Raw genomic sequence first — 26,223 nt, 5'->3', positions numbered from 1 at the left:
CTGGACCGATGGAATTCCTTTCTGCTACGCTCGGAAGTCCTCATGTCTCAATCCTCGTTACTTGGAATCTCTCTGACCCTCCCTGCTTCACTCTCCCCTTGCCCTGAGCCCTTTGGCTGCCCATCATCCTTAGCATTTAAAGCAAGAGCCTTCTAGCGTTCTGGCCTATGCTTGAAGTGTAGCCTTGTGAAGCCTCACCCCCACCCCAAAGTGCCCCATGCTGCGAGCCCACAGCACTGGGATCAGCTCTGCACCCAGCCCCCATTTCAGGGGCTGCTCATGCTGATGTGCCTGCTGGTCTCAGTCTCTTCCAGGCCACAGAAGGAGGATCTGGTCTACCCTCATGTCAGCACTTGGCAACCTTTACTTACGTAATAGCAATCAATGAATTGAAAAGAATTTCACTTATTCTTTGATATCGATATCAATTATAGCACCTCTTCAAAGCACCGACAAAAGTAATCGTGATTGATTTCCCTTGTTTGAGCTAACTAAGAGGAACTTCTCAAGAGACACATTAGCACCCCATTAATCTTCTATTAATAATTTGGTTAGGAGCCCTCAGAGTCAAAAGTTGAGCTTCTTTTTCACTCAAAAATTAGAGTTGAAGATCCATGTTGTTCAGGAAAGCTACTCACAGAAACCTAGTCTAATTGTGACTTGATTGGCCATGCTTGGTTGTTGTCTCTTCGAGGCCTGCTCTTTTCTGAAGGGAAATGGAGGAGAAGTGGATTGGGAAAAGGGGGGAGGTGGGGAGAGGGGACGAGGGAAGGGAAGCTGCATTCAGGGTGTAATATATATTGTATAAGAGAATAAGTTTTAAAAAAGTTTTGCTGATAGGTGTTTATAATGAGAAGGACAATTAAAGCTATATTTTAGAAGACCGGCTTTGGCAGCTGAGTGGAAGATGGATGAAGGCGGGGATGTGGACAATTGTATTAATGTAGATAAAAGGTAGTAACAATGGCTGACGTTTATTGGAAATGTCCCAGATCAGCTCCAGGCACTGCCAGAAGTACCTTACAAACACTGACTTAATTTTCACAGCTCTTTGAGGTAATGTTATCATTATTCCCATTCCACTTCAGGTCAAACTGAGGCCTGGGAAGGTTAAGGAACTTGCCCGCAGGGACACAGCCAGTATAATTTGAAGCTAGATGGTCCCTGGTATCAAAGCCTATGGGTTTTTTTTTCTTTTTCTTTTTATTCTTCTCTCGTATCTTTCATCCTGACTGCAGTTTCCCTTCCCTTCCCTCTCCCAAGTCTCTCCCCTCCACTCCTCTTTCCTCCAGATATGCCCCTCTCCCACCTCCCCTCAGAAAAGAGCGCGCATCCCAGGGACATCGAGCAAATACAGCATAACAAGCTGGAATAAGACCAGGTATGAATTCTCACGTCAAGGCTGGACAAGGCAACCCAATAGGAGGCAAAGGTCACACAGGCAGGCAAATGGTCAGAGACAGCCCCTGTTCCCACTGTGGGAGACCCACAAGAAGACCAAGCTACAGATCAAAACATGTATGCAGAGAACTGAGGTCAGACCAACACAGGCTCCCTGATCCCTGTGAGTTCACTTCAGTCCCTATCGGTTGATTCTGTGGGCCACGTTCTTATGGTGTCCTTGACCCATCTGGTTCCTTCTATCCTTCCTCCTCCTCCTCCACAGGACTCCTTGAGCTCTGCCTAATATCTGGCTGTGGGTCTCTGCACCTGCTCCCATCAGTTGCTGGATAAAGTCTCTCTGATGACAGTTATGTTAGACTCTGGTGCCAGCATATCTTGCAGGCATAACAAACTAGGTTGGATGGTTTGTGGCTGGGCTGGTATTCCAGTCCCTCCGCTTGAGGCCTTGCTTGGTTACAGAGGAAGTCTGGCTCAGGCTCCATGTCCACTACTGAGGCCTTCCTTCGTGTCCACCTCATAGATCCCCTGGAATTTCTACTGCCCTAGGTTTCTGCCTTGCTCCCAAAATACTCCCAATTGCAGTTGTCTCTCCCGGTATTCTCTTCCTTCACCCTTTCCACCCCTGAGCCTTCCTGTTCCCATCCTCCCCTGTCCCCACATCTATTCTATTTCCCCTTCCCAGGGATATCCTTGCATCCCCCTTAAGTCCTCCATGGTACTTAGCCTCTTTGGGTCTGTGGATTGTAGCATGATTGTCCTTCCTTTACAGCTGATATCCACTTAGATGTGAGTACATACCATGTTTGTCTTTCTGGGTCTGGGTTACCTAACTCAGGCTGATTTTTTTTTCTAGTTTCATACATTTGCCAGCAAATCTCATGATGATTTTTTTAATGGCTGAGTAAATGTACCACACTTTTTTCAAGATTTATTTGTACATATGGGCACTCTATTTGCATGTATGTCCACATGACAGAAGATAGCATCAGATCCCATTATAGATGATTGTAAGCTACCATGTAGCTAAGTTGCTAAGAATTGAACCCAGGACCTCTGGAAGAGCAGACAGTGCTCTTAACTACTGAGCCATCTTTCCATCCCCAATACCAGCCCTGTACCACACTTTTTTAACCATTCTTGAGCTGAGGGACATCTAGGTTGTTTCCGGTTTCTGGCTATTATAAATAAAGCTGCTATGAACATAGTTGAGCAAGCGTCCTTGTGGCAGGATGGAGCATCCTTTGGGTATATGTCTAGGAGGGGCACAGCTGGTCCTGAGGTAGATCCATTCCAATTTCCCAAGAAACCATCATATTGCTTTCCGAAGTGCTAAAGCCTATGTTTTACGCATTGAAGAGATGACTCAGAAACCAGAGTAAAGGGCACAGCAGTGGCGACAGAGTACAGAGATACAGAGTACAGAGTACCGAGAGATAGACTCAAAGATGCCTAAGGCTGAATTGGAAAAGAAGCAGGGGAAGTAAAGAGCTGGGGACATGTGCTAACAATGGGCTCCGACCACCGCGCCTCCAACCTGCTTTCTCAGAAGTTCTCTGTGGAAGCTGGGCATAAAGATGGCTGAGGCAGGAAATGCCCATGACAGTCGCCACAAACCTAGGCTTCTACTGGCCACAGATGACTTGCGGCTGTGGGAGTTTGGGGCTGTGGAAAGGGTAGGTGTTTTAGAGTTTCTCCTTCTTCATGTTCATGGTCGGTTACAGACAAGCAAACTGAACTTGTTGATGGAAGACACCAGATTGTACCAAGAGATGTAGGGGCAGTGTAATAGCAATTAAACTGTAGGGTTCTCTGAGGAGATCAATAGAAGACCGTCAGGAGCAGGAACCACCCCCACCCCAGGGCAAACACATTGGGTAGGGTGCACCCTATGGGAGTTTGGTGATGGTCTCCCTGCTCTTTCCTCGGGTCTGCGGTGGGTCCCTCACACGGCAGCCTGCCTGTTTCTACTTTCTGCCCTCTTCTGAGGTCAGCACATGCCTCTGGGATTAGAGGTCAGCTGCTCCACATGCAGACTGAGGTAGGTTCACCCCTGTCCACTGCCATGGGTCTTGGCAGATCTACACAGTCCAGGTCAGGCCAACTGTTGCAGGGCCCAAGTAAAGTCTGAAGAGAAACAGGTTGTGGGGAGGAAGGGAAGAGCAGAGCGGAATGCTTCAAAGGCAGAGGCAGTTTGTGACTCCCTGGAGAGGGATAACCCAGGCCAGCAGAGGCAGAAACCGTTTGGTCATGCCTTACTGCGGGGAGCGGTCCCGAGTAGTCCAAGAACCAGGAAAGGCCTCCAGGAGATAGATCAAGGACCCAGCCCTGTGTGAAGGGATTCTAGCAGAGGGATTGTTGCGCCTGCCCCACGTGACTTCCATGTGCCTCATAGCGGGGGAGCGCTGGGCATTGCCGCTGAACTTGTGGAAGGAAGTTGTGTGCTAACTGACAGAGAGCAGGCTTGGGAAAAACCATGGACACGCATGTAAATTCCGTGGAGGCTTCCAGCCCAGAAGCACTGCCCTCTGTGGGAGTGTGGGTGTGCTCACTAACCCCTTGCTCGCCTGTGAACCACAATGTGTGTGAGGGTTCATTGGGGTGACACACAGAAGCACCTCAAACAGAAACAGCTTCCGGCGAGTGGCGCTTCCTTTACCCTGTTTTCTCATGCTGTCCCTTGCACCGTTTTGTCAAAGTTAGGGGTAGAGCTTTGCTTAAGTCATGGTGGTAAAGCCATAGATTAAAAAACACAGAGTAGGCCTGCAGTAATTGCTGAAGGAAGGGGTGTCTGTGGCTCATGTTTGGCCCTCTTTTTAAATCAAAAAGACATTTCCAATTTCTAATGTACTAGTTCTAATGTATTACTATTTCTAGCGTATTTTAATTTAAAGCGTGGAAAAGCAAAACTCTTGTGGAAAACACAACCGCACCACCTAGAGATAATAAGAGCTAAGATATTGTTATATTTCCTTCTTGTGTTTTAGAGCTTTAAAAAAACAAACTCAGTGAATCATATCATTTATCCTTTTTTCACTTAACCACAAAATAGATTCTTAACACTGTAAAGTTGTATCATGGGATGTATCATAGTTAAGTTAACTCTAACAGAAGTGTCTCAATTAGGGCTTCTATTTGCTATGATAAAACAGCATGACCAAAAGCAACCTAGGGAGGAGAGGGTTTATTTCAGGGTTTACCGTCCCAGTCCCAGTACATCATAAAGAGAGACCACAGCAGGAAATCAAGGCAGAGACTGAAGCACAGGGGTGCTGCTTACTGGCTTGCTCAGCCAGCATTCTTATATAATTCAGGACCAGAGGTGGCACAGCAGGCTGGACCCTCCCACATCAATCATCAATCAAGAAAATGCCCTACAGGCTTACCTGCAGGCCAGTCTAATGGAAGCATTTTCTTACCTGACATTTCCTCTTCCCAGATGACGCTGGCTTGTGTCAAGTTGACAAAACGCCAGCCAGCACAATAAGACATCTAAATCATCCAGAACTTCACGGCTATAAATAATCCTCAGTAAACATCATTATATATAAACCTTTATCTGCATCTTCGATGGTTTCTTTTTTTTAATTTTTGAGATTATAATTACAATATTTTTGCCTTCCCTTTCCTTCCTCCATACCATCACATACGCCCCTCCCATCCCTGCTCTCCTTCAAATTCATGGCCTTTTCTTCTTTCTAATTGTTATCTGCATGCGTATACATATGTATTCCTGAGTATAACCTGTTCCATTCACACAATGTTACCTGTGTGCGTTTTCCAGGCTGACCATTTGGCACTGGTTAACCAACTGGTGTGCTGTTCCTTGGGGAAGGTGACCTCTCCCATCCCAGTTTTTCTCGGTTGCCTATAGATTTGAGTGTTGGGTTTTGTTGTTGTTGTTGGGTTGGGTTTTTCGGTGTAGATTTGTGGCAGTCATGGAAATCTTTGTTAAAGGTGAATAAGTCAAATCACCACATTGTTTTCAAGATTGCTGAATTGCACTCCCACTGTGACTTGCTTCAACTTCTGATTCTAACTTTGGGGCAAATGTAACTGTATCTGATCAGCATTGTTCAGCAAACATTTCCCCCACCATCATGAAGAAAACCTAGCATGCACTGCACAGCTAGGCCTGATCGTGAAGGCTGTGTAAAGGACAAGGGGGTTGTCACAGGACTTGCCCTTCTGGGTCTCCCAAAGGGTACTTTTACTTTCCTTAAACATCATGACCCCTAAACAGAGACCTCACAGTAGTGTTCAGAGCTGGTGTGGCATGCAGATGAGGCCAAATCATCGTGTCCTTGGTGAACCTCTAGTTTTCTTTCACCATGTGTGTTTTAGCTTGTCAGCTGGTTGAACAGTCGATCCCTGGCTTGGCTAGGTGAAGCTGTTAGCCTCCTCTCTGTCCAGCTGAACTGGAGGCCTTACTTGCCCTCTATTGGAAAAGAGAGGCCTCCTGGGAGTTCATCTCCGGGCAGATCAGATGTGGTCTTCAGCATCTCTTTTAGGATGCTAGAGTCCATAGCTCTGCAATAGCAGGCTGATTAAGAGGCTAAAGTATCAGCGTTGTAACCTTGATTATGTAAACTTCAGTGTCAGGTGAAATAAGATCCAATGCATTCAGGCCTTCTTGACGTTCAGGGGAGGCAATCAGGCTGATTTGAATTTAGCTAGGACTCATTTGGTGGGTGTGCCGGAAACAAGGGAGCCCCCTGAATACAGATGCTGAGAGTCAGCCTAGCAATAAGGGCTTTTCCCCTCCCCTTTTGGTGGGTTCCAGATTTGGTGCTATTTCCCTTCCCCCATTTCAGGGACATGTCCAGCATGTTTCCAAATCATTACTTTCCACACCCATCACTGGTGAGGTGTTTGGCTCCGCCCTTCACTGGTGTTCAGAGCAGCGTATGCTCTCCAGCATCCGTGAGACATCCGTGAGACATTGGGTTTATATAGAGGCTGCCTCCATGAGGTGCTTTCGGCAGTTCAGGTATGCTGCCACCATGTGGTAGAGCAGCTCTGCTCAGCGGCACGGGGTGACGTGGGTGAGTTGTAAGAGGCTCCAAATTGGGTAATACTCTCTTCTCATCAGGCCTTGTGTTTTCCAGCTTTACTTTAAAAAAATTTTTTAATTAAATACCAAGATCTAGGCATCTGTAGACAATTGTTGTTCATCCACTACAAAATATGTTTAATGCAAGCTTTCTCTGATGAACTCAGTAAATGCAAATAAAATATTGTATGTGGAAATGGCTAGCTTCGACACACAATTGCCAGCTGAAACTACGCATGTTATAATGGTGCTATTTGGGGGGGGATGGGGGAACTATGCCTAAAGAATACAGCATGTATGTAATAATTCCTACCTTCCCCTTATAAAATCATACTTTGAGAAGTTAAAAGCAAATCTCGGTTGCCAGCCTGTCTTCAGTCTTAGCAGAGCTGAAGTCACCATGCTCGGGGCATCGCTACCTCTCAGGACGCCCACAGTCTTCATCACAATTCTCATCAGCCACAGAGCTGGAGATTCAAGTCTCGATTTGTCTTTGCAAACCTTTCCTTTCAAACACGGTTTTTTCCTCTTTGCACGCGGAAGGCAAGAACTTGGGAGAAGACACAGCTCCCCATGGATTTTCCATGCATTACTATCCTCTACAGAGGTGTTTGCCCACCATCCCCTGGTGTTCAGAATTGCCTTAGATGAGATATGTTCCACAGTTTCCCCTCATCCATCCAGTATTGTCCAAGAACAAATACTTGAATGAAAGTCGAAAAGGACCATTGAGCCTTAGACAGTTTGTCACAGGTAGGAGGCCTGGTCTCTCCTGTGAGATCAGATTGTCTACAGGACACATGCTCTTATGAGTAGGGAAGGGTTTCCAGGGTGGCTCTTGCTGCTTGTCTCTGGGTTTGCAGAGACAGAGCCTCACTCCTAGACTCCTCAGAGACATCACCAGGGAGTCACGCCAGCTTGAAGTCACCAGACTAGGCCTCCTTCAGGACATCTCCTGGCCCCTCTCAGGGGCTGCAAGGGATCCAAGCCCTTTACCAGGATGAAGCATGCAGAAGCCCGGAGGCACCAGGAGCGGTCTGTCTCACTGAGGAGGCACTGCTGTTTCTAAACTGAGCGCGGATGGCAGCCAGTTCTCCCAGAGCCCAGACAGCACCGTCAGTGTGGTGACTCAGCGAGGACAGATGTGTTTCCGGATAATATACTGATGTAATCCCAGGGTGTGTCCTGATGGCCCTGCCTCTTCTCGTCACCCAGCTCCCAGTCAGGTCACTCAGGACCAGGTCTGCTTTGGAGAGCTCCAAAGCCCTAATGCCAGTGCATTTTTTTTCCCCTCACATCTCTCGGACCGTTCTGTTCACAGCTGGAATTTTATCTCTTCCCATCACCAGTCATTCATGTGCTGGTTTTTGGCCAGGTACCTGAGGCGAAGTCTGAACCTGGTGTTGTGACACACCCCATCCTGGTTCCCGGTGGGAAGAGAACATCCTTGATCTCCAGATTGGGATGCAGGAAATCCAGGCTTTCTAACTGGCCAGCTGAAGAAAGAAAGTCTTGCAGGAGGGCCAGCTTCCCCCACACTGCCCAGGCCTGACCACGGAGGAGAGCTATATGTCAGTTCTGTGGGTGCACAGGACAGTTGCTTACATCTACCAATCCCAAGGGGCTGGGCCTTTTCAGGTTGTTCTCAATTGCAGACTATTCGGGATAGTTCGGGAGTGCCAGTTTTTGCCTTCAGGAAGGCTCCTGGCCTGGTTATGCTTCCAGAATCAAAGGAAAAGATAAAAACCAAAATGTGTCCAAGGCAGCAGTCATGCCTACTAGTTAGATGGAAACTCCCTCTGATCTGTTACTCACAGGCATGAGTAGTAATCACGATGTTGCTTTTTTTAGGTTAAAATAAAATTACCATTCTTCGATTCGGTCTGACAGGCAGGTAGAGAAAGCAGAGGTACAAGACTCCGGTTTGCTGAAGAAGGCTATGGAGGCAGAGGGCGAGTACAGAGGCTGCGGGCATTGGGGTCCCGATTCTTTCTTTCCACCCATTGCTTTGGTTTCCATTTCCTTTCTGCTTCAAGTTCTGAGTAGTCCAGAAGAGAGGGACAGAGGCTGCTGTCCTAGGCAGACATGCCAATTTCCATCGCACCTGCCCCTGGACCTACCCCTCTGCTGCCTCCCAGACTCCCAGAAGGTGCAGTGGCTGCAGTCTTCCTAGAGTGACCAAGGCAGTCTTCTCTCAGAGAGGGAGGCTCCCTCTTCTGTCGGATCCCAGGCCAGCTGGCTCTGCCAGTGTGTTTCCTCCTTGGTGAGCAGAAGTTGTTTCAGAGCCCAGCTGAAGTGACCTTGCTTCAAAGGCGGCATCGGGGTTAGGCAGCAAGCTGGGTGGCCTCTGGCTGGAGGGGGCGCTTCTACTTCAGTAGGCTGCATGCTTCCACTGTGCTGCCCTCCTCACCCAGGTCCCAGAGCTCTTTGTGACTCCCCTGTGCTCTCACAGAGCTTCTTAACATCTTCAGGATGAGAAATCTTTGTCCTTTCCAGCTCTACTTCATCGGCACATGTGCATTTCTTTAAAGGCAGCTTTAAAGATGGCGTGGGGGTGAGAAGGGCCACTGAAGTTTTGACCTCTGACCTGCCACTCGATGACCACACTTGGAAATACTGGGTGGAACCCTAATGCCTGGGTCGCTGCTATTTAATACCTCACTTTCCCTCATTCGGAGAGAAAAACCGAAATGCCCACACCCTGCTCCTGGCATGTGTAAACAGCCTCATCTGGGTGAAATTAGGTAATGAGTTTTAAAGAGCTTAAAAGCACCAAACTTCCTTCTGTTTTCCCTTTCCGTATCTGACCAGGGCAAGAGAGCAAGCTTGGTCCTGGCAAACCTGGGGAGTGCAGCTAGCAAGGGGCACATCCATGTCTTGGAAATGGACAGAAGCACAGCGAGCCTTAAATGCTACAGCCCCTGCTAGAAACACTGTGGGGGAGGGGAGAGGATGAGGGGGACTGAGGAGTGAAAAGCCACACAGTGCCACAACACCCTTCAATCAAAATCTTCCAGGCTGTCCAGTTGTTTTTGTTTTGTTTTGTTTGTTGTTGTTGTTTTAACATTGTAATACAACAGTTTACAGACTTGTATTGTTCTTCATTCGTAGCTATTTTTTTGACCCTTTGTGGCCCATAGGCTACATGCTACATTTAAGGTTCTAAGTTTAGGTTAAAGCATCATTTTGTACTAACCTGCCTCCTCCTCTGGACCTCACATAACAAGGGATTGAAAGACAAAAGATAGCTTGTTGCATGGCATAGAAAAGACAACCAGCTGGGGCTGAGATGGCTCAACAAGCCAGGGCCTGGGTTCCACCCACAGCCTCTACATAAAAAAATGGAGGCAGAGAAGAGCTGATCCCTGAGGCTCCCTTGCCAGACCACCTAGCCTTTTGGGCACACTCCAAGCCAATGAGGGACACTGTCTCAAAACCAGGAAGTGCACAGCTAGCTCCAGAGGAGTGATAACCAAGGTTGACCCGTGGCATCTATACATACAAGCTCATTTTACAGATGAACCCACCCACACACACACACAGACACATACATGGTCATATGTATATACACAGGCACACATAGCACCAAACCTTTAGTATAATGACTGGTAAAAGGGACAGTCTTCCAGTGAACCAAAACCAAAGCAAAAACCAAACGTTTGGGTGAATTAGTATGGCTTAATGGCATCTACACCCCATCCCAATAGAATATCAGCTAATGGTGGCCTCACGGTGACCCAGTGGAGAGACATCTGTGGCAGACATCTGTGTTCCTACTCTCCCCTTTAGACAAACGGCCATAGAGAGGCCCTCCGAGCATTCATTACTGACAGCGCTTCCCAGAGAACGGCTCGTGGCTCCAGAAGGCAGGGCTTTCTCTGGTGTTCTTGTTTCTACCTCTGATTATACAGATTAGAAAAGCTCAGAGGAAGTGCTAATGTGTTCTTAACAGTTTTCTTCAACACCTGCAGGTTGCAGGTTGTTTAAGAAAGCCGGCGTGGTCTGGTTTGGGGCAATCAGCAGAGAACTGGCACAACTCAGTGAGGAGCAGAAAGCAGGATAAATGGGTCCAGAGATGATGGCCAGAGTCTCTGTGCTTCTGAGGATGGGCCAGCGGAAGTAGTTTCTCCCTCTCTCTTCAGTTCATTTAGTTCACACAAGGATTTAAGGAGCATGAGGGCAGTTCAGAGCCAGGGAAAGTGGAAAGGGAATGGCTTGTTTGAGGCTACCGTTTTTTCCTTTCTTTGCTCTCTGCTCACCATCCATGGTGATATGTCCATGTATAGAAGTCCAACCGGGAGCCATGGGTAAGACCTCTCCAGAGTCCTCTGCACCTGGTCTACAGCTCCATTCTTGTCTGTAGCTGCAACATCACAGCGGGAGGGTAGCATTAAACAGGGAGTCCTTCATGTGACATGGCCTTCCTCCCTGAATCCATCCCTAGGTGACCAGGCTAACCTTTGAATTTGTCACCATTCCTTGACAACTTCATGAATAGGCCTGATTTACAGGCCAGTTCTGCTCCATCCCACTGGTCTTTCCTGAGCTCCACATTGCTATTCTGATATCCCATACACACACACACACACACACACACACACACACACACACACACACGTCTTGCCAACAAAGCAGGCCTGGTCACCGCTAGGCAGCCCTGCCTCCTCTGCTAGTCAGCTGGAGGGAAGCTTGCGCTGGTCTCTATCCCAGGTCACCACCAGGATGGCTTCATGTTGTATTTATTGCAGTAGCTACTTCCAGTGAGAATCTGCCAGACGTGCATGGGAACAGCATGAATTTCAGGCCACACAGTGGTTGGGACAGAAAGAGTCAGGCCGGAGCACAGTGAAAACCAGCAGTTGGTGGCCTCACAGTGCCCAGTGGAGAGAGGTTGGGTTGCCCTCACTCCTGAGTTGGGGCTTTTGTATTCACACAGGTTGCACCAAACATCTGTGATTTCTTAACCATACCATGGGCGTTGGTGGGGATTTCCCTCTACTGAGTTTCATGTGCGGGATAAATTAAATATTGTATATAAAGTACTTACTGCACAAGGAACCCCAGATAATGGGTAAAAGTTAGCTTTGTTAGTTAACAGATGAATGTCTGACTTTTGCCAAACTGGCTGCTGCACCTTGGAGCATCTGGGATGGTGGATGATGGTGGTTTTGTCTTCACAGTGGTGTGCCTAGTGGGCCCCTGCTTCCTTACTAGACTCTGCTTTCGCTGCCCCCCACTTCAGCAAAAAGGTGGTCTTCTACCCCAGAGCTCTGGCGTGGCTCTTTCTTTCTGCCTGAGCTCTTTTCTTTGTCTTCCCACAGTTAGGTACTTCTCTCAGTGTGTAGGTCTCCACTTAAATATCTGCTCTTCCAGTGCTTGCCCCAAGTATCTGAAGAGTCCTTAAGTATTGCCCAGTCTCTTCAGCCACTGTCTCGCATCTGTCTCTCCTTCTAGGATATGACTTTCATGATTCTTTCTGTCTTTGTTCACATTCATATTCCAAATCCCTAGGTCTAGGCCAGCTACAGAATCAATGCTCAATAATTACTTATTGGGTGAATTAAAGGATCGTATGATCTATTGAGGTAATGGTGTTTCTTCATTACTAGGTTCTCCTTTTTACTTTCCATTGTATGTGTGCATGTGCAGAGACATGTGATTGTATTTGTTCAGGGATGTGTGTGTCTTATATGTACAGGTGTGTGTGCATGTGTTTGTGTGTGTGTGTGTGTGTGTGTGTGTGTGTGTGTGTGTAAGTTAGAGGCCAACTTCAGGTGACATTCCTCAGTTGTCCACCTTAGTTTCTGAGATAGTCTCTCACTGGCTTGAAGGTTGGTAAGTAGGCTGGGTGGCCCGCAAGCTCGGGGATTTATCTCCTCCTTTCCTAAGCTGGAATTACAAACACAGGTCATCACACTTCACTTTTCTGTGTGCCTTTTGCGTGATCAATCCCAGGCCCTCCTGCTTGTGCACTTTACCGAACCCCATCCCTAGGTCTTCCCTCCGGGGCCACATCAGTCTATGTAGGGACACAGACACTGACACTCAGAGCCTGTTTACCCATGTGACAGGTGCTTTGCTAAGAAGACCTTCATGACTATGAGTGGGAGGACTGCATAGGAAGAGAGGAGGACTTCCTGGAAGAAGAGTCTTATGAGTTGAGATCTGAAATGTGATTAGAAGTTCCCTAAGCAAAGGTGGGCGTTGGAGAAGGAACACACGGAGACACGGAGGGATGGGAGACGAGTATAACACAGAAGGGAACTAAAGAAGGTTGGGAGAAGCAGGAGTAACATGTCTGTTTTATGGGGTGATGCCCACCGTGACACAGGAGATCTGGGGAGGAAAAAAGGTAGTATTGAGGTCTAGCCTTCGGTCTCATGATTATGAGTCACATCCAATGTGGTCCACTAATGTGGCTTTGCTCCTGGATGGAGTCCAGGAGTCAGTGGCTAGGAAGTGAGACAAGATGATGTGGTACTTGGCTCCCTGAAGTCAGATTGTACCAATATGATGTCCTAGTACAGGGTTGCTACCGACAGGTTTTCAGCTCTGCTGGCCAGCATGACTATGGCTAGTCCTTACTCCCCAGGCTAATGCCTTTGAGTCTTCTAATTTGAAAAAGCAGGCTGGAGTGACAGTGGCAGCTAAGACAGTCAGAGAAGCAAAACCAGGACCAACAGATGAGTCACAGATGTGTATGAATGAACGGGAGTGGGCAGGGGAGCAAGGAGTCAAGGCTTCTGCAGAACTATTTGTGAGGACTGACGTCAGCCGCGGCCTTCTCAGCCGTAATCTTTGCCAAGCACAGGAGACCCCTAAGAGTAGAAAGGGCCAGTTGTCACGTGTCTATTCATTTCCTCCTCGTCTACCCACCAGCTAGGACCCTCCTCACCAGGATCCGTCAGACCTGCAACTATCTTAACGTAGTTCAGTTGGTCAAGATGTGGCTCCCAGGACATCAGATGTGGTTGGGACCTAAGAGATCTCTGAAGAGACAGCCAGGGCTTCCCTAGAAATTGAGATGAAGCTACGAGGTCAGATCAGTGGTGAACAGACCCACCACCATGGTTTTATTGCAGATCAGTAGAGAGGGAGGCCTGGGAAGATGGCACTTCCACAGTGTCTCAGGCTCAGTCAGCCATACCTGGGAAAGGCTGTGCCCAGCCCTTCAGGCAAACCCCTTAGGCCAAGTGGCAGTGTCCCTAGTCTACAGAGGCAGAGGAATTTCATAATGGCAGAAATTCTACCAAGGCTGTGCTAATGACAGAGGGCTCTATTCTTCAGTAAATGAGAGTAAGGGGCTACAGGGACAGCATGCTTATTGGTTCCCATGGCAGCATTCTGATTATATGTCGATGTCATTCTCCCTAATGTAGTCCTGTGGCACATGCTGTTATTAATATGCATCCTCGTGTCTGATCTAGGCAAAGTGAATCTTTATCATTAAACTCACATACCATACCCAAGAGAAACGATGTCATTGGTCATGAAAGAGGTTCCTGGGCTTTGCTCCAGAAAAACTTTCCTCAGAATGTTTGGACAGTGTCTCCCCTCCCACTCCCCAAATTAGCATTTTCAAGTAAGCGTTTTAGGTGAAAATGAAAAGCACTAATGTTAGAGAAGCAATGGCAGAAAGCAGTAAAAAAAAAAAAAAGCCATTTTTAGATAGCACACACTTCACCAAGTGAAAACAGCTCTGGTGACATTTAATGAACAAAAGAGAAAATGGTCTAGAATTGAGTACAAGAAGCGGCTGATCAATCATCCAGTCATTCTGTATATACATTTATGACTTCGGGGCCCGAGAGGCCTGGAGAGTGTGTGAGCAGCAGTTCACGGCACAGTTTAAAGGAACTGTGATTTAGCACACATGTTGGGAAGCTTGCCAGAGGGGCCCGGAGGGACCCAAGCCCCAGCTGGGAAGGAAGAAGAGAGGGAGAAAGCCAAAGGAGGGAGCAGCGGCCCCTTTCCAACTTTCATGTAGGGTGGGAAGTGAGGAGAACCCTCCCCCTTTCCCCTTTGGAATGGGTGTAAAACCCTGCTGCTCCCAAATTCCGCTTCTTTTTAGTTCTGTCCTGATGGTATACAATACAGAATTCAACTCAAAAGCTTGATTTGGACCAATACATACATTATAAGGGGTGGGCCTATCAGTGTTGTCCTAGATTGGAGAAATGGCCTCAGTGAGCACACCCAGCGAGAGGAGAGGAGGCTGGGAACAGAGCCTGTGAAAGGGAAGCGGGTTGGGGAGGAGTGTGGACTCTGGCAGCTTCCACAAGTGGGGTGGCACTGGGCTTCAAGTGCCCATCAGCAGCCTTACCTGATCTTGCCGTTTTCTCCTAATCATCCTGGGCATCACCTAGGATGACCTTGTCGCTACTCCAACAAGAATTCTGCCCCTCGTCCCCATGGTAGCGGTCTCGGATAGGGCCTCTCAGATACCGAGCAATCACAGTGGTTCTCCTCCTGCTGTGTTCCTCTGAGGTACTGCAGCGTTCGATGCTGTAGCCACACACCCCTCCCGATTCCCACTCTGTCATCAGGCTTCTTCCCTTTCCGCCGTCTTCTCTTAAACATTGACGTTCCTGTCAGTTATATCTGTAACTCGGTAGATGGCTCTTTTCACCCTTGTTTCCATTGGGTGATCCTACCCGCCTCCGTACGCGTGGGCTCCTGTCTACTCATGTCTGCTGAAGGACCACTCACTCCCAAACCCAAATTTCCACCCCAGGTGTTTGTTTGTTTGTTTGTTTGTTTTTTAAGTCTCCAGCCATATATCAAATGGTCTTCATAATTTCACAAATGTGTGACATACATCATTTAAATCAACATTATTTAGAATATATATAATAAAAAGAATTGCCGGGCCACATCTTTTTTTGAGAGATGGTATCTTGGAGAAAGTGGTTTGTTTTGAGTGTGGTTTCCAGGAGAAACTGTAAGAGAGTGAGGGTAGAGTTGGGGAGGGGAGGAGACGGACAGCCGGAGCATGCGGCCTCAGAGTCTAGCTGTAGCCTCACTGGACATCTGCACAGGCTCTGAGCACCCATCACCTCTCATAGTCATTTGTTCATGAGGGCCTGGGGTCAGGCTTTGGCACCCAATGGGAGAAGGGCACCATTCAGTCACACGGTGGAGTAGAGCTGCCCTGCCTTCTCCAGGAGAAGCGATTTCCAGCAGCCAAAGGCACTTCTCTTGAGAAGGTTGCAGAGTTGACCTGATGGCGGCAGCTGTCATGACTCTGGAGGATGGGCACAGCGGCCAGTAAAGGGCTCTCTAAAAGGGCACCAACAGCTCCTTAGAAGATCGCTAAGACAGTCTGCACTATGTTTTGGCCTCACCGTGAGTACTTTATGGATACATCAACAGACTTACCCTTTAAGGCAGTTCCTACCGTTTATACAGAGTTTACAGTGAAGGAAATGAGGCCTACCTAGGTTAAAAGGTGCCTGCCCCAGGGGCTACCGTAAGTATATGGTAGAGAGAGCTTCAGCATCCTGAGTGCAGAGATTATAGGTGTGTGCCACTCTGCCTGGCTGTGCTTTCACCTCCTCCATCTTGTCCTTTTGCCCTGGACTCTTTGCCTTGGTTCTCCTCTTCTCTTGTGAGCTCTCTAAGTTAATCCCTTCACTGCTACCCCTCCCCCATGCTTAGTTTCAAAGTGGTAGGTGTAGAATGCCGAAGGGATCTGAGCATAGGCTTCCAAGTCCACGGGCCTAGTCTTGCATCTCTGCTGAGCTTATTGCTGGTCCTGTAACCTTGTGCAAATGTCGTACTTCAATTTCATCATCTCTACACAGAGACAACCATTACTGTGAGGATAAGATGAGACAATGTATAACAAGTGTCCATGGTTCCTGGCACAGAATAAGCACATGATTAAAAAACAAAATGTTGTCCTTCCCCAATGCCTAATAGCTATTCGAAGAACCTTGGGAGCTTAGACTATTCTCGTAGAAAGTATTGAACAGCAGGGCGGAGAATATATCAGAAGACTGTGGCCATGGGAAGACTCATTAAGGTCAAAAAAGAAGAGACGGCAACTTCTTTCCATCGGTGTACAGGGTTTAGAAAGGAACAGATCCATTCTTCCTCTTGTGCTACCCAGGGAGTATCTGTCTAACTGGAAGGCCTGAGCAAGCTGGCGTGTGGGGGGGACACTCGGGGGACACTCACACAAGTCCCATGAGCTGAGACATTCTTCTTGTCACTGGTTGAGATTTAATAACAAAGCCTGAGAAAAAATTTATTCCGTCTCCTTTTGTGGCCTCAGCCTGGCAATGATGACATTATGACTAGCGGCTCTAAGCAAATGCGATGTGGTTCAGAGAGCATGACACACACAACAGTTCCCACAAGTGCCTCCTGGGAGAGGGGTGATCAGGCGAAAGACCCCGAGGAAGTATTACCACTATACAGAGTAATGGATTTAAAATAAACAGACGGGTAAAATAAACCGAAAGTAAGAGGAGGAACGACCCCTAACTGAGATATCACAGATTTTTACCTACATTTCTTTTTCATTCAGTTTTGAGGAATTATAGTTGAGGCTTAGGTATTTAAGATAGATTCTCGATAAGTTAAATAGCAGCGTCTTGGTTCCTTTGACCCGCTTATCTTTGGTTTCCAAGATGGTCCCTTCTCAGCCCCACCCCCGCTGCCCTCTAGCAGCCAGCACGATTCAGCACCCCTTAATTTTAAAGTTGGCATACATTTCAAACTACACGTGATTCATCTTAAATATAATGCCAGGAAAATACATGCTACTAATCTCTTATGTACTATATTTAATCACTTGGCAAAACTGGCCTGGAGCCCTTCACTGGCAAAGATGCCCTGGAGTAGTAAAGTGTACCAGTGTCTGTCTCGGGTGGGCACGAGTAAGGTTTCCCATCTTTAAGGAGCTGTGGAGTCCCTGTCTTTGGGGAGCTGAAGTTCAAATGAGGACACATGATTCCTCCTAGTAGAGACAGGGAAACAAAAAGTAAAGGGCACATCGGATGCAGTGCGAGCGGCCACAAGGAAAACTTCCCAAGTGCAACTATTAGAGAGGACAGAGATATTTGCTAAATGCTGGGAGGAAGGGGAGTGCTTGAGCCCTGGAGCAGGTGGGCTGAGTGTAGGGGGGCGTCAGGGGTCAGTACCCTTCCAGTTCATGAGAAATAGGACAAGGGTTGGGAGAGTGGTCCGAGTCAGAATGATGCGAGTCTCTCGGTACGGGTGCTTAAAAGCCTCTGCTGCCCAGCGACCACATCTGAACTCTCATCTCCCCACAGTGAGGACGTTTGCAAACGTGGCTTCACCGTCATCATCGACATGCGGGGCTCCAAGTGGGACCTCATCAAGCCCCTCCTCAAGACGCTGCAGGAAGCCTTTCCCGCCGAGATCCATGTGGCCCTCATCATCAAGCCCGACAACTTCTGGCAGAAGCAGAAGACCAACTTCGGCAGCTCCAAATTCATCTTCGAGGTGAGGCAGAGCCCCTGTCTATCTCGACCCTTTCTGCCCTTCTGTGCAGTCGGTACACTTCTCGCTTCCCTTCACTGTCTACCGTGTAATGGCCAAGATGTCAGGGGCTAAGATCTGCAGACTCCTGGGCCATCTTGGCCTTGCTGGTTACATTCTGGTATGAATTAGAGGCTCCAGAAAGGGTTCCAAATAGCAACATAATTATACAATTCTCCAAACTGTTGGTGGGCGTGTACATGGCCTAAGGATTTCTGACAGCAGCACTGCGACTCTGTCAAAACTTTTTAAGAGTTTATTTCCATGGAGCTGGTAATTCTTCTGGAAAACCATTCTTATAGAGCAAAACAAAAAGGTAAAAACAAAATTACAAACTAAATGCCAATAAAGATGTTCACTGTAGTTTATTTTGTAAGAGTATATGCTATATATATGTGTGTATATTATATGTATGTGTACATATTATATGTGTATAATATATTTATTATATACATACATAAATATGTATATAATATATTAACATGTAGAAGCATCTATTGATTTTTTTCTAAAATTTTTTTATTTTGTTGGCATTGATACTGACATCTTAAAAAGCTATTAAAATATTAGGAAATATTACAAAATGTTCGTGTTATATAATTTTCAAGAGGCAGTTTTTAAAACAATATGGACAGACAGTGTGTTCTTGGATGGTTTTTTTAGTGTCTGCAAGGAGGAGACTTAGAAATGGAATTGTTTGCAGTGGTTTATTTAAGGTGACTAGAAAATGGGGAGTTTTATTTTATTCATGTTTTTTTTTAATCTTCTTTCAAGGATGACATATGTATCCATGAAAGCATGTTGTTTTTAAACCAAAATTTCTGGAGGGCATATGAGTCCTTGAGACTTCATAATGACGACACATCAGATTAAATCAGAGGTTTAAACATTCTTGTTCTAGCCAAATTTGAGCTGAGAGAGAGAGAGAAAGAAAGCGAGGGGGGTGAGTTTATCTTAAAGTCTGAGGTGCATTTAATCTTTCTGAGTTTCCTATTCTAGAGTGCTGTCCCCAAGGATTAGGAGTGCCTTGTGGCCCCAGTTGGATGCAATTTGAGTACAAATAGCCTGACCTCTTGATTGTGGAAGTTCTCACTATCTATTAATAGCCCAAGAAAATTGTCCTGGTTCAAAAAAATAAAGAAATAAACAACAACAACAACAAAACAGTTAAATATCATAGTCTCCCAGGAGCCTACCAAAAGCTCCAAGTCCCACAGGAAAAAAAAAAAAAACATTTAATATTTTTGGTTTGTTTATACAGTGATGGTGAGAACAAGCCTACACATTTATAAGCTGAAGAATATGAAGAGAATATTTCTAAGAAATCTGGGAAGTTTCACTTCTTGTGTAGCTGTTCCTCCCCCCCCATGACCCTCTTTACCTCAAAGCTGAGCAGAGACTGTCTCTGGCTCCTAAGCCAGAGAGGTAAAACAGATAGCTGGTGACTTCCCCTCCATAGAACCATTAGAGAGCGCCAGTGCTCTGACCAACACAGCAGATGGAATCCCTGCCTCAGATTGAGGCAACAGGTGAGATGGGGAGGAATGAGGCTTGCTCTGTGGCAGACACTCTGATGGTGAACAGCCCCTGAGCGTAAACTTTCGAGAAGGGCTACACCCGGCCAGAATGAAAAGAGAAGCTGCTCCAGAATAAGGATTCTCAAGGTCAATGCACACAAGTCCCCTGGGAATCTTGAAAACATGGAGTCTGCCTCTAGCATGTGATGGGCCTGTGAGGGTATCCTCTGACAGGCTCTCGGGCGGTACCAATACTGATGGTCTAAGTGCCATGGATAGCCGAGACCTAACAACAGCTGTATTCTGTGCCACTGGCCGCATATTAGAATTACCTGAGGACATGTAAAGCTACCCACCCCTGAGCTCTGGTTTAATGACGTCAGCATCTCTAGGGGTGGGCTTGTCGATTTCTTCAAACTGCCTAAAGGGTTGTAGGGGATCTCAGGCCTGGGAACCCCTGTTCCATGCCATCCCTCCTTTCAATGAAGCTCCCTCTTTTGACTCAGATTGGGTATGCAGGGGGTAGAGGGGGGTGGGGAAAGATTCACAGAGAGCAACAAGACACAGGGCCGGGCTGCCCTTACAGGCTTGTATGCTAGATACTCACTGTCCTTCAGATCACCACAGTGAGGCTGCGACACCTACTCCGTGCCTGGCACCTTATGTACTTGCCACACATGGGCACATTCAATCAGACTTGTCATTGTGGGTTTAGGGGTATCAACCTATTTTAGCTCTACTCGACAGGGAAGGAGACAGGGTCCCTGAAATCATAAGTACCTTGCCCTAGATCATGAGATTAGTGAGTGAAGGAGACCCTACTCCCTTCATAGCCTCTACACCAAAGAGGAAAAGCCCAAAGCCCTGCAGGCAGGGAAAGGTGCTTACTGATGAGCAGGGTGGCAGCTCATGCTTGGGCTGCAGGTATTTCAAAGAGTATCTCGGTGGCCAAACTGACATGAGCTCACCTCTCCTGGTTCTCCCAGCTCATCGTTGTTCGCTGGAGACACCGTCCCCAGACACAGAATTCTCCACTTACTCTTCAAGCGTTTATAGGAGCCTCACCAAGAAAATAGAAGACCCAAGTGTTGGCTCTCTCCAGTTGTGTTCCGTGTGCTGAGAGAACCAGGGGAGATGAGCTCACATCACTTTGGCCACCGAAACAGTCGTAGAGCCCAAGAACTGAGCACATCGCTTAATCCACCCATGATGCTACCCCGGCCACAAGCTTGGGCTTGTTATAGAAAATTGGCCCCTATCTCCTATGCCAGATGCTGGATTCGTTTGTCCTCCAGTTTTTGTTTGTAGAATCGGAAAGTCCAGTGGTGAACTCAGGCCGTGGAGAAGGGAAGATGATGGAAACAGGAACACAGGGGTTGTCTTTCCTTGGCTATGGATGCGGTCAGGTCGAGAGGTGTGTTGAAGCAACCATCGATCTATTGAAGCTGCTGATCTTGGCTGATTTGTGGCTCCTGACCAGTAGGCCCCACGGCCTCCCTCTCACCCTCTTGTAGGCAGGCTGTGGTTCTAACTGTATAGACTTGTCCTTTTCTTCCTCCTGGCTATTTCTGTACTGGTGTCTCCCCCCCTCCACCCCACCAACCCATATCACTGTGTCCTTCCTTCCCAGACAAGCATGGTGTCCGTGGAGGGCCTCACGAAGCTGGTGGACCCCTCCCAGCTGACGGAGGAGTTTGACGGTTCCCTGGATTACAACCACGAGGAATGGATCGAGTTGCGCCTCTCCCTGGAGGAGTTCTTCAACAGCGCCGTACACCTGCTCTCACGCCTCGAGGACCTGCAGGAGATGCTGGCCCGGAAGGAGTTCCCTGTGGATGTGGAGGGCTCTCGGAGGCTTATCGACGAGCACACGCAACTTAAGAAAAAGGTGCTGAAGGCCCCTGTGGAGGAGCTGGACCGCGAGGGGCAGCGGCTGCTGCAGTGCATCCGCTGCAGCGACGGCTTCTCGGGGCGTAACTGCATCCCAGGGAGCGCCGACTTCCAGAGCCTCGTACCCAAGATCACCAGCCTTCTGGACAAGCTGCATTCCACCCGACAACACCTGCACCAGATGTGGCACGTGCGAAAGCTCAAGCTGGACCAGTGCTTCCAGCTGCGGCTCTTCGAGCAGGATGCCGAGAAGGTAGGAAGGGAGCAGGCCAGGCCGGAGCTGCCGTGTGGCGGGGCGCAGCCTTATAGGGAAACTGCTGGGGTTGTCAATCCAAATCTCTGATTGGTCGAAATTCTTTTTAAAAGATGCCCATTGGTTTCAGCCAGTTTAAATTTATTTGGCCTCATATTTGGCCGTTGACCACTGGCTATTAAAAATTTTTTCCCTTATATTGGATTTATTACATGCCAGGCTCTGTTCTTAGGACTCTGTGTAGATGAACTTGCTTTCACCTCTTCTGAAACCTAAGAGGTAAGCGGGTTACTGTACAGGTGGAACTAGCTAAACTAGGGAGTGTAATCCGGTTGCAGAGTCCACGCTTCTCTCAGCGCTGTTAGCCCCTGCCCTCTGCGCCTGTGAGGAATGAGTGGGTTGAGCTGCTAACAGCCACCACAGCAACACTCTTTACCACTATCACTGTTGCTCTAGAGCGGACTTCCCTTGCAGTGGCTGTTTCAAGGATGGGTTCCTGCTTAATCTGTACAGCCCCTCAGTCCCCGTGAGGCAGGTGGTGGTATCCATCTTGACACAAGCCACCTGAGGTCTTTGTTCCTGGCAAAGCTGACCTGTGGATCCAGTCTTTTGTTTCCAAGTTCCAGGCTCTCCTTGCCACTTGTTTTCGAAGCACTCTTTCAAATAAGATGCCATTGTCACAGCAGTGCATTTCCAAAGCTTTGCCTTTGTCATGGGAAAGCAAGATATGAAAAAGAAAGAAAGAAAGTAGAAAAGGTCTCTAGAGTCTCTTTGCTGAGAACACAAAGTATCTTCTCCGGATTTTCTTTAAGCTGAAGTGGAGAAAAGAAGGGTTTGCTTCTAAGTGCCCTTTAAGAAGAGGGAAACCCGCTGCCTCCCTCTTCCTAGTTTCCTAGGTGCAACTTTACCCTAAGAACATGATGTTGGTCTTGGGAATGCTGTGGCCTCTTTCAAGAACCTGTGGTTTTTACAGTATCTGATTCAGAGTGTTTTAAGAGCCAGTGTTATGGCCCGAGGAGGTACCTCGCTTGATAAAGTGCTTAGCTTCCAAGTTTGAGGACTTCAGTTTGATTTCCAGAACTCACATAAATGTTGGCCGTGGTAAGACATGCTTGCAACTTCAGCGCCGGCGAGGTAGAGACCCGTAAATCCCTGAATTTATTGGCCAATCACCTCTTTAGTTCCCCAAATCACAACTTCTAATGCTTACACACTAGCTCTAACCCCTTCTGAGACATAGGCCCCTCGTTTGGTGAAACATACGGCCTGACTTATCACAGTAATATTTGTGAGTATCGGAAAAATATACGTAGGCTGGTAAAGCAAATAAAGGACAGTATTAACTTTTTTTAAAATACGTGCTTTTTAATTAATATGACAAATACAGAAGTTGCTGGAAAGCTAATGCCACCATAACTTGGAAACACTGAGAAACATGGACGGCATTTCAGAACAACAATTCTGATGTGATACGGTTCTTGTTGCTGCTGTTACTGAAGGTACCGATTCCGTCAACTCTGGGATAGTTCGTTGTCTGTGTTCATAGTGGAAAGAAATTTCAGGTAGACCTTAGTGAAAGCAAAGTTCCCTCCCATCTTCCTGTGCCATCACTGAATTCAAATCCATCGGTCTCAGTTTAGAACCTGTCTCGTGTGGTATACTTATACCCTAAAAGAGAATGAAGTGGGGCTGGAGAGATGGATCAGTAATTACGACCACTCGCCGTTCTTTCAGAGGACCCAGGTTCGATCCCCAGCACCCACATGGTGACCCACAACTGTCTGTAACTTCAGTTCCAGGGGAGCCAACACCCTCTTCTGATCTCTGTGGGCACTGCACACACATAGTACACAAGCGTACACACAGGCAAAGCACTCAAACACCTAAATAAAAATCGCCGTTAAAAGGAGAAGGAGTGTGTTCCTGCATGTATGTGAGTGTACATTTGTGCACATCTAGAGAGGTGCTCAGGGAGCGATAGAGAATATTAAAAACAAAGCAGAGGTAGGGAGCAGGATGGTGGACTATTTCGACACTGAGTCAGTGGTGAGACTGGTGCCCCGGCCTGACCCAGCTGCCACAGAAAGCGCGCTGGGTGTGGAGCTGGGGAGCAAAACAGCCCTTTAAAGTTGCATCCAGATTAGTTCAGATGATCCGTGCCCAGCTGAGTGCTTCAGCCTTTGACTTATTTGGTGATTTTGGACAGGGGTCAGGGGGTGATGGTTTGGAGTAAGGGCTGTGCGAACATCCACATCTAAACAAGGGCTCATGGAAATAGTTCCTGAATGAGCCACAGCTCAGCCTCCCGGCGGTGGCGGGGGTGGGGAGGGGAAGGGGTAGTCGGGATGGTCAGTGAAGCTGTTCCAGATCTGGGAAGCTTTTGCAAGTCAGTTAAGTTCAATGGCCATTCTGCCCCTATTTTTAGAACAGGAGTAGGCCAGAGTCTCTCTTCTGGCCCTGTGAGCTGACCACTGGCCCTCCAGGCGTGAAAAATAGGCTGGCGGCTCCCCACTCCCCAGCTGTCCTTGGAGGGTGAAGCTGTCCCTTGCAGCCTTTCCTGACCCCTGTGATAGCCCCCTTCATTGCATGTCTTAGAGGTGGTAGGGACAGAACCATGCTCTCTCCCAACGGGGAGGAGCGTTTTGTCCTACAGATGTCATAGAGCTGTTCCCCCCACCCCCCATCTATAATCCTGCGTGGAGAGAGACTGACCTGAGTACAAATGAACTACTGGGATAAATATGTACAGAGCGGGGTTTATGACCCAGAGTAACTCACTATGTAATAAACGCGACAGACACCTGTTTCTTTATGTGTCGGAACAGATTTGAGGTTTATTAATATATAACAAAGCACGCATTTAAGGTATACAATCTGATGAGCCTTAGATGTGAGGAGACACCTTGAAGCCATAACGGAGATCAAAGTCATACGCTGTCTCCCCTTCTGTAAGTGTTCAACTTCTCCCTTTCCTGTTAATGTCTGCTCTGGCCTGAACTGCCCCAGGCATAGCTGCCGTGTTTGGGAGTTCCTTTGCATGAGGGAACATCAGAGCTCCGGAGTGATGGAGAGGCCGTAATAGGAAAGCTAAGAGTGTTGGGTAATTCAGAGATGATTTAACTAGTCCACGACACTGGGAGATGAACCACTTCTGCCTCAGCCCGTCGTCCTCTAGTCTGTAACTAACGGACCCATATGGTACTGTGTTCACAGAGCAACACAGGCCCGGCTGCTACTCTTGAGCCTGGAACAGATTCGAGTTATCCATACAGCTTTGGTTTTAGCCACATCTGCCCCTGGCTTCACTGGGCCCCATGTGAGGAAAATGTATACCGTATAACGGCAGCCTGTGCCCAAAGAGAAGGGGTGGGCTGTGAGTGAGATCGAAGGTCAGTAACCAGACTCATGGCCTACAGAAGAGGAAAGGGTGGGCACTTCCCAGGGGAGGTTCTTCTGTAGACACTGCTCCCAGGAGTCTTGGGTAACATTTAACATGATAGACCTGGAAGGGATCTCACTTCAAAAAGCCTGCCTCCTACACGCGGTGAGAAGCCTCAGCCTTGCGAAATGGCAGCCATTATCACCTCGTGATGCCCACTTAGAAGGAGAAGCATCAGAAAACCGCTGACACTGTTTCCCCACCTGCCTTCTGATCTGGGGAAAGCCCTCCCTCTTCACAGCTGAGGAAACATGTATGGGGCACCACTGGGTGAAAGGCCTCCAGCCACTGAGGAAGGGCTGTATGTATGTATGTATGTGTGTTTGAGAATCCTTTTGCCCTGTTAGCAACATTAGCATTTCAAGACATCCCAGGATGCCCCATTGCCGGGCAGAGCTGTTTCCTGCTCTCTCCTTCCAAGATATAAATAGTTCTGATCACTCCCTGGAGTCCAAAGCAGAAGCCAAAGTGGGGTGGCCAGAATCATTGTGGAGAAATTCCACTGGCTCTCCTGTGCAGGACATGGGCCCATTGTCTCTTCTCTTCCCCTGGCCTCCAGCCCCGTGTGCTGGAAGCCAGCAGTAAGCATGACTCCCACAGTCATTTGTCAAAGTGAAGTGCTCACAATATCAATGCGTGGTATGTGTTTGACTGTCAGTTTTGAAAGTGTTCTCACACCCACGACCTTAGAGGTTTTCTGGTCCAGCCCTTCCTTTTACATAGAAAATTTTGGATCGGAGCAGAGACCCGCCCAAAGCTACCCAGTCAGTGGTTCATCACTTGGTCTGCCTTTTGCGTCACATGGCAGGGCAGTCAGGCATGGGTCTAAGCCCTGCTCTGCGCCTGGAGAAGCCAAGGAAGGGATGGTGATGTAGAAGTTTTTCCTGGCAATGAGAAAGAGATAGGCAGCACCAGAAAACGGCATTTTTCTCTAAGGCCAGTGCTGTGCCCTCATACAGGGGCACACACACAGGAACCCACACATGCACGTGTGCACAGAGGGGAGGAGGAGGAAAGAAGGAGAAAGACGTGCATATAGACACTGGCAAATACTCATATGTACTAACAAATACTCATACTAGCAAATACAGCCAGACACAGCCAGTCTTTCAGAGACTCCTTGCCATACGGGAGAGATGGTGACACGTGCCTGTATCCTCCA

General features: G+C 47.9%; 1 protein-coding gene across 30 annotated transcripts in view; it reads left to right on the top strand.

Moving 5' to 3' along the window:
* Nucleotides 1-26,223, top strand: part of Kalrn (kalirin RhoGEF kinase) — a 582,551-nt gene that overhangs the window by 189,297 nt on the left and 367,031 nt on the right. For all 30 annotated transcript variants that reach the window (XM_060370291.1, XM_060370285.1, XM_060370286.1 and 27 more), the window contains exons 4-5: nt 17,734-17,926; nt 21,110-21,622. In XM_060370291.1, coding sequence (XP_060226274.1) covers nt 17,734-17,926; nt 21,110-21,622 — 706 coding nt within the window. The remainder of the gene's footprint in view (nt 1-17,733; nt 17,927-21,109; nt 21,623-26,223) is intronic.

This window comes from Meriones unguiculatus, chromosome 17 (genome assembly GCF_030254825.1).
Source record: "Meriones unguiculatus strain TT.TT164.6M chromosome 17, Bangor_MerUng_6.1, whole genome shotgun sequence".
NCBI lineage: Eukaryota > Metazoa > Chordata > Mammalia > Rodentia > Muridae > Meriones > Meriones unguiculatus.
The sequence above is the reverse complement of the archived record's forward strand: the minus strand, read 5'-3'. Positions and strand labels throughout refer to the sequence as shown.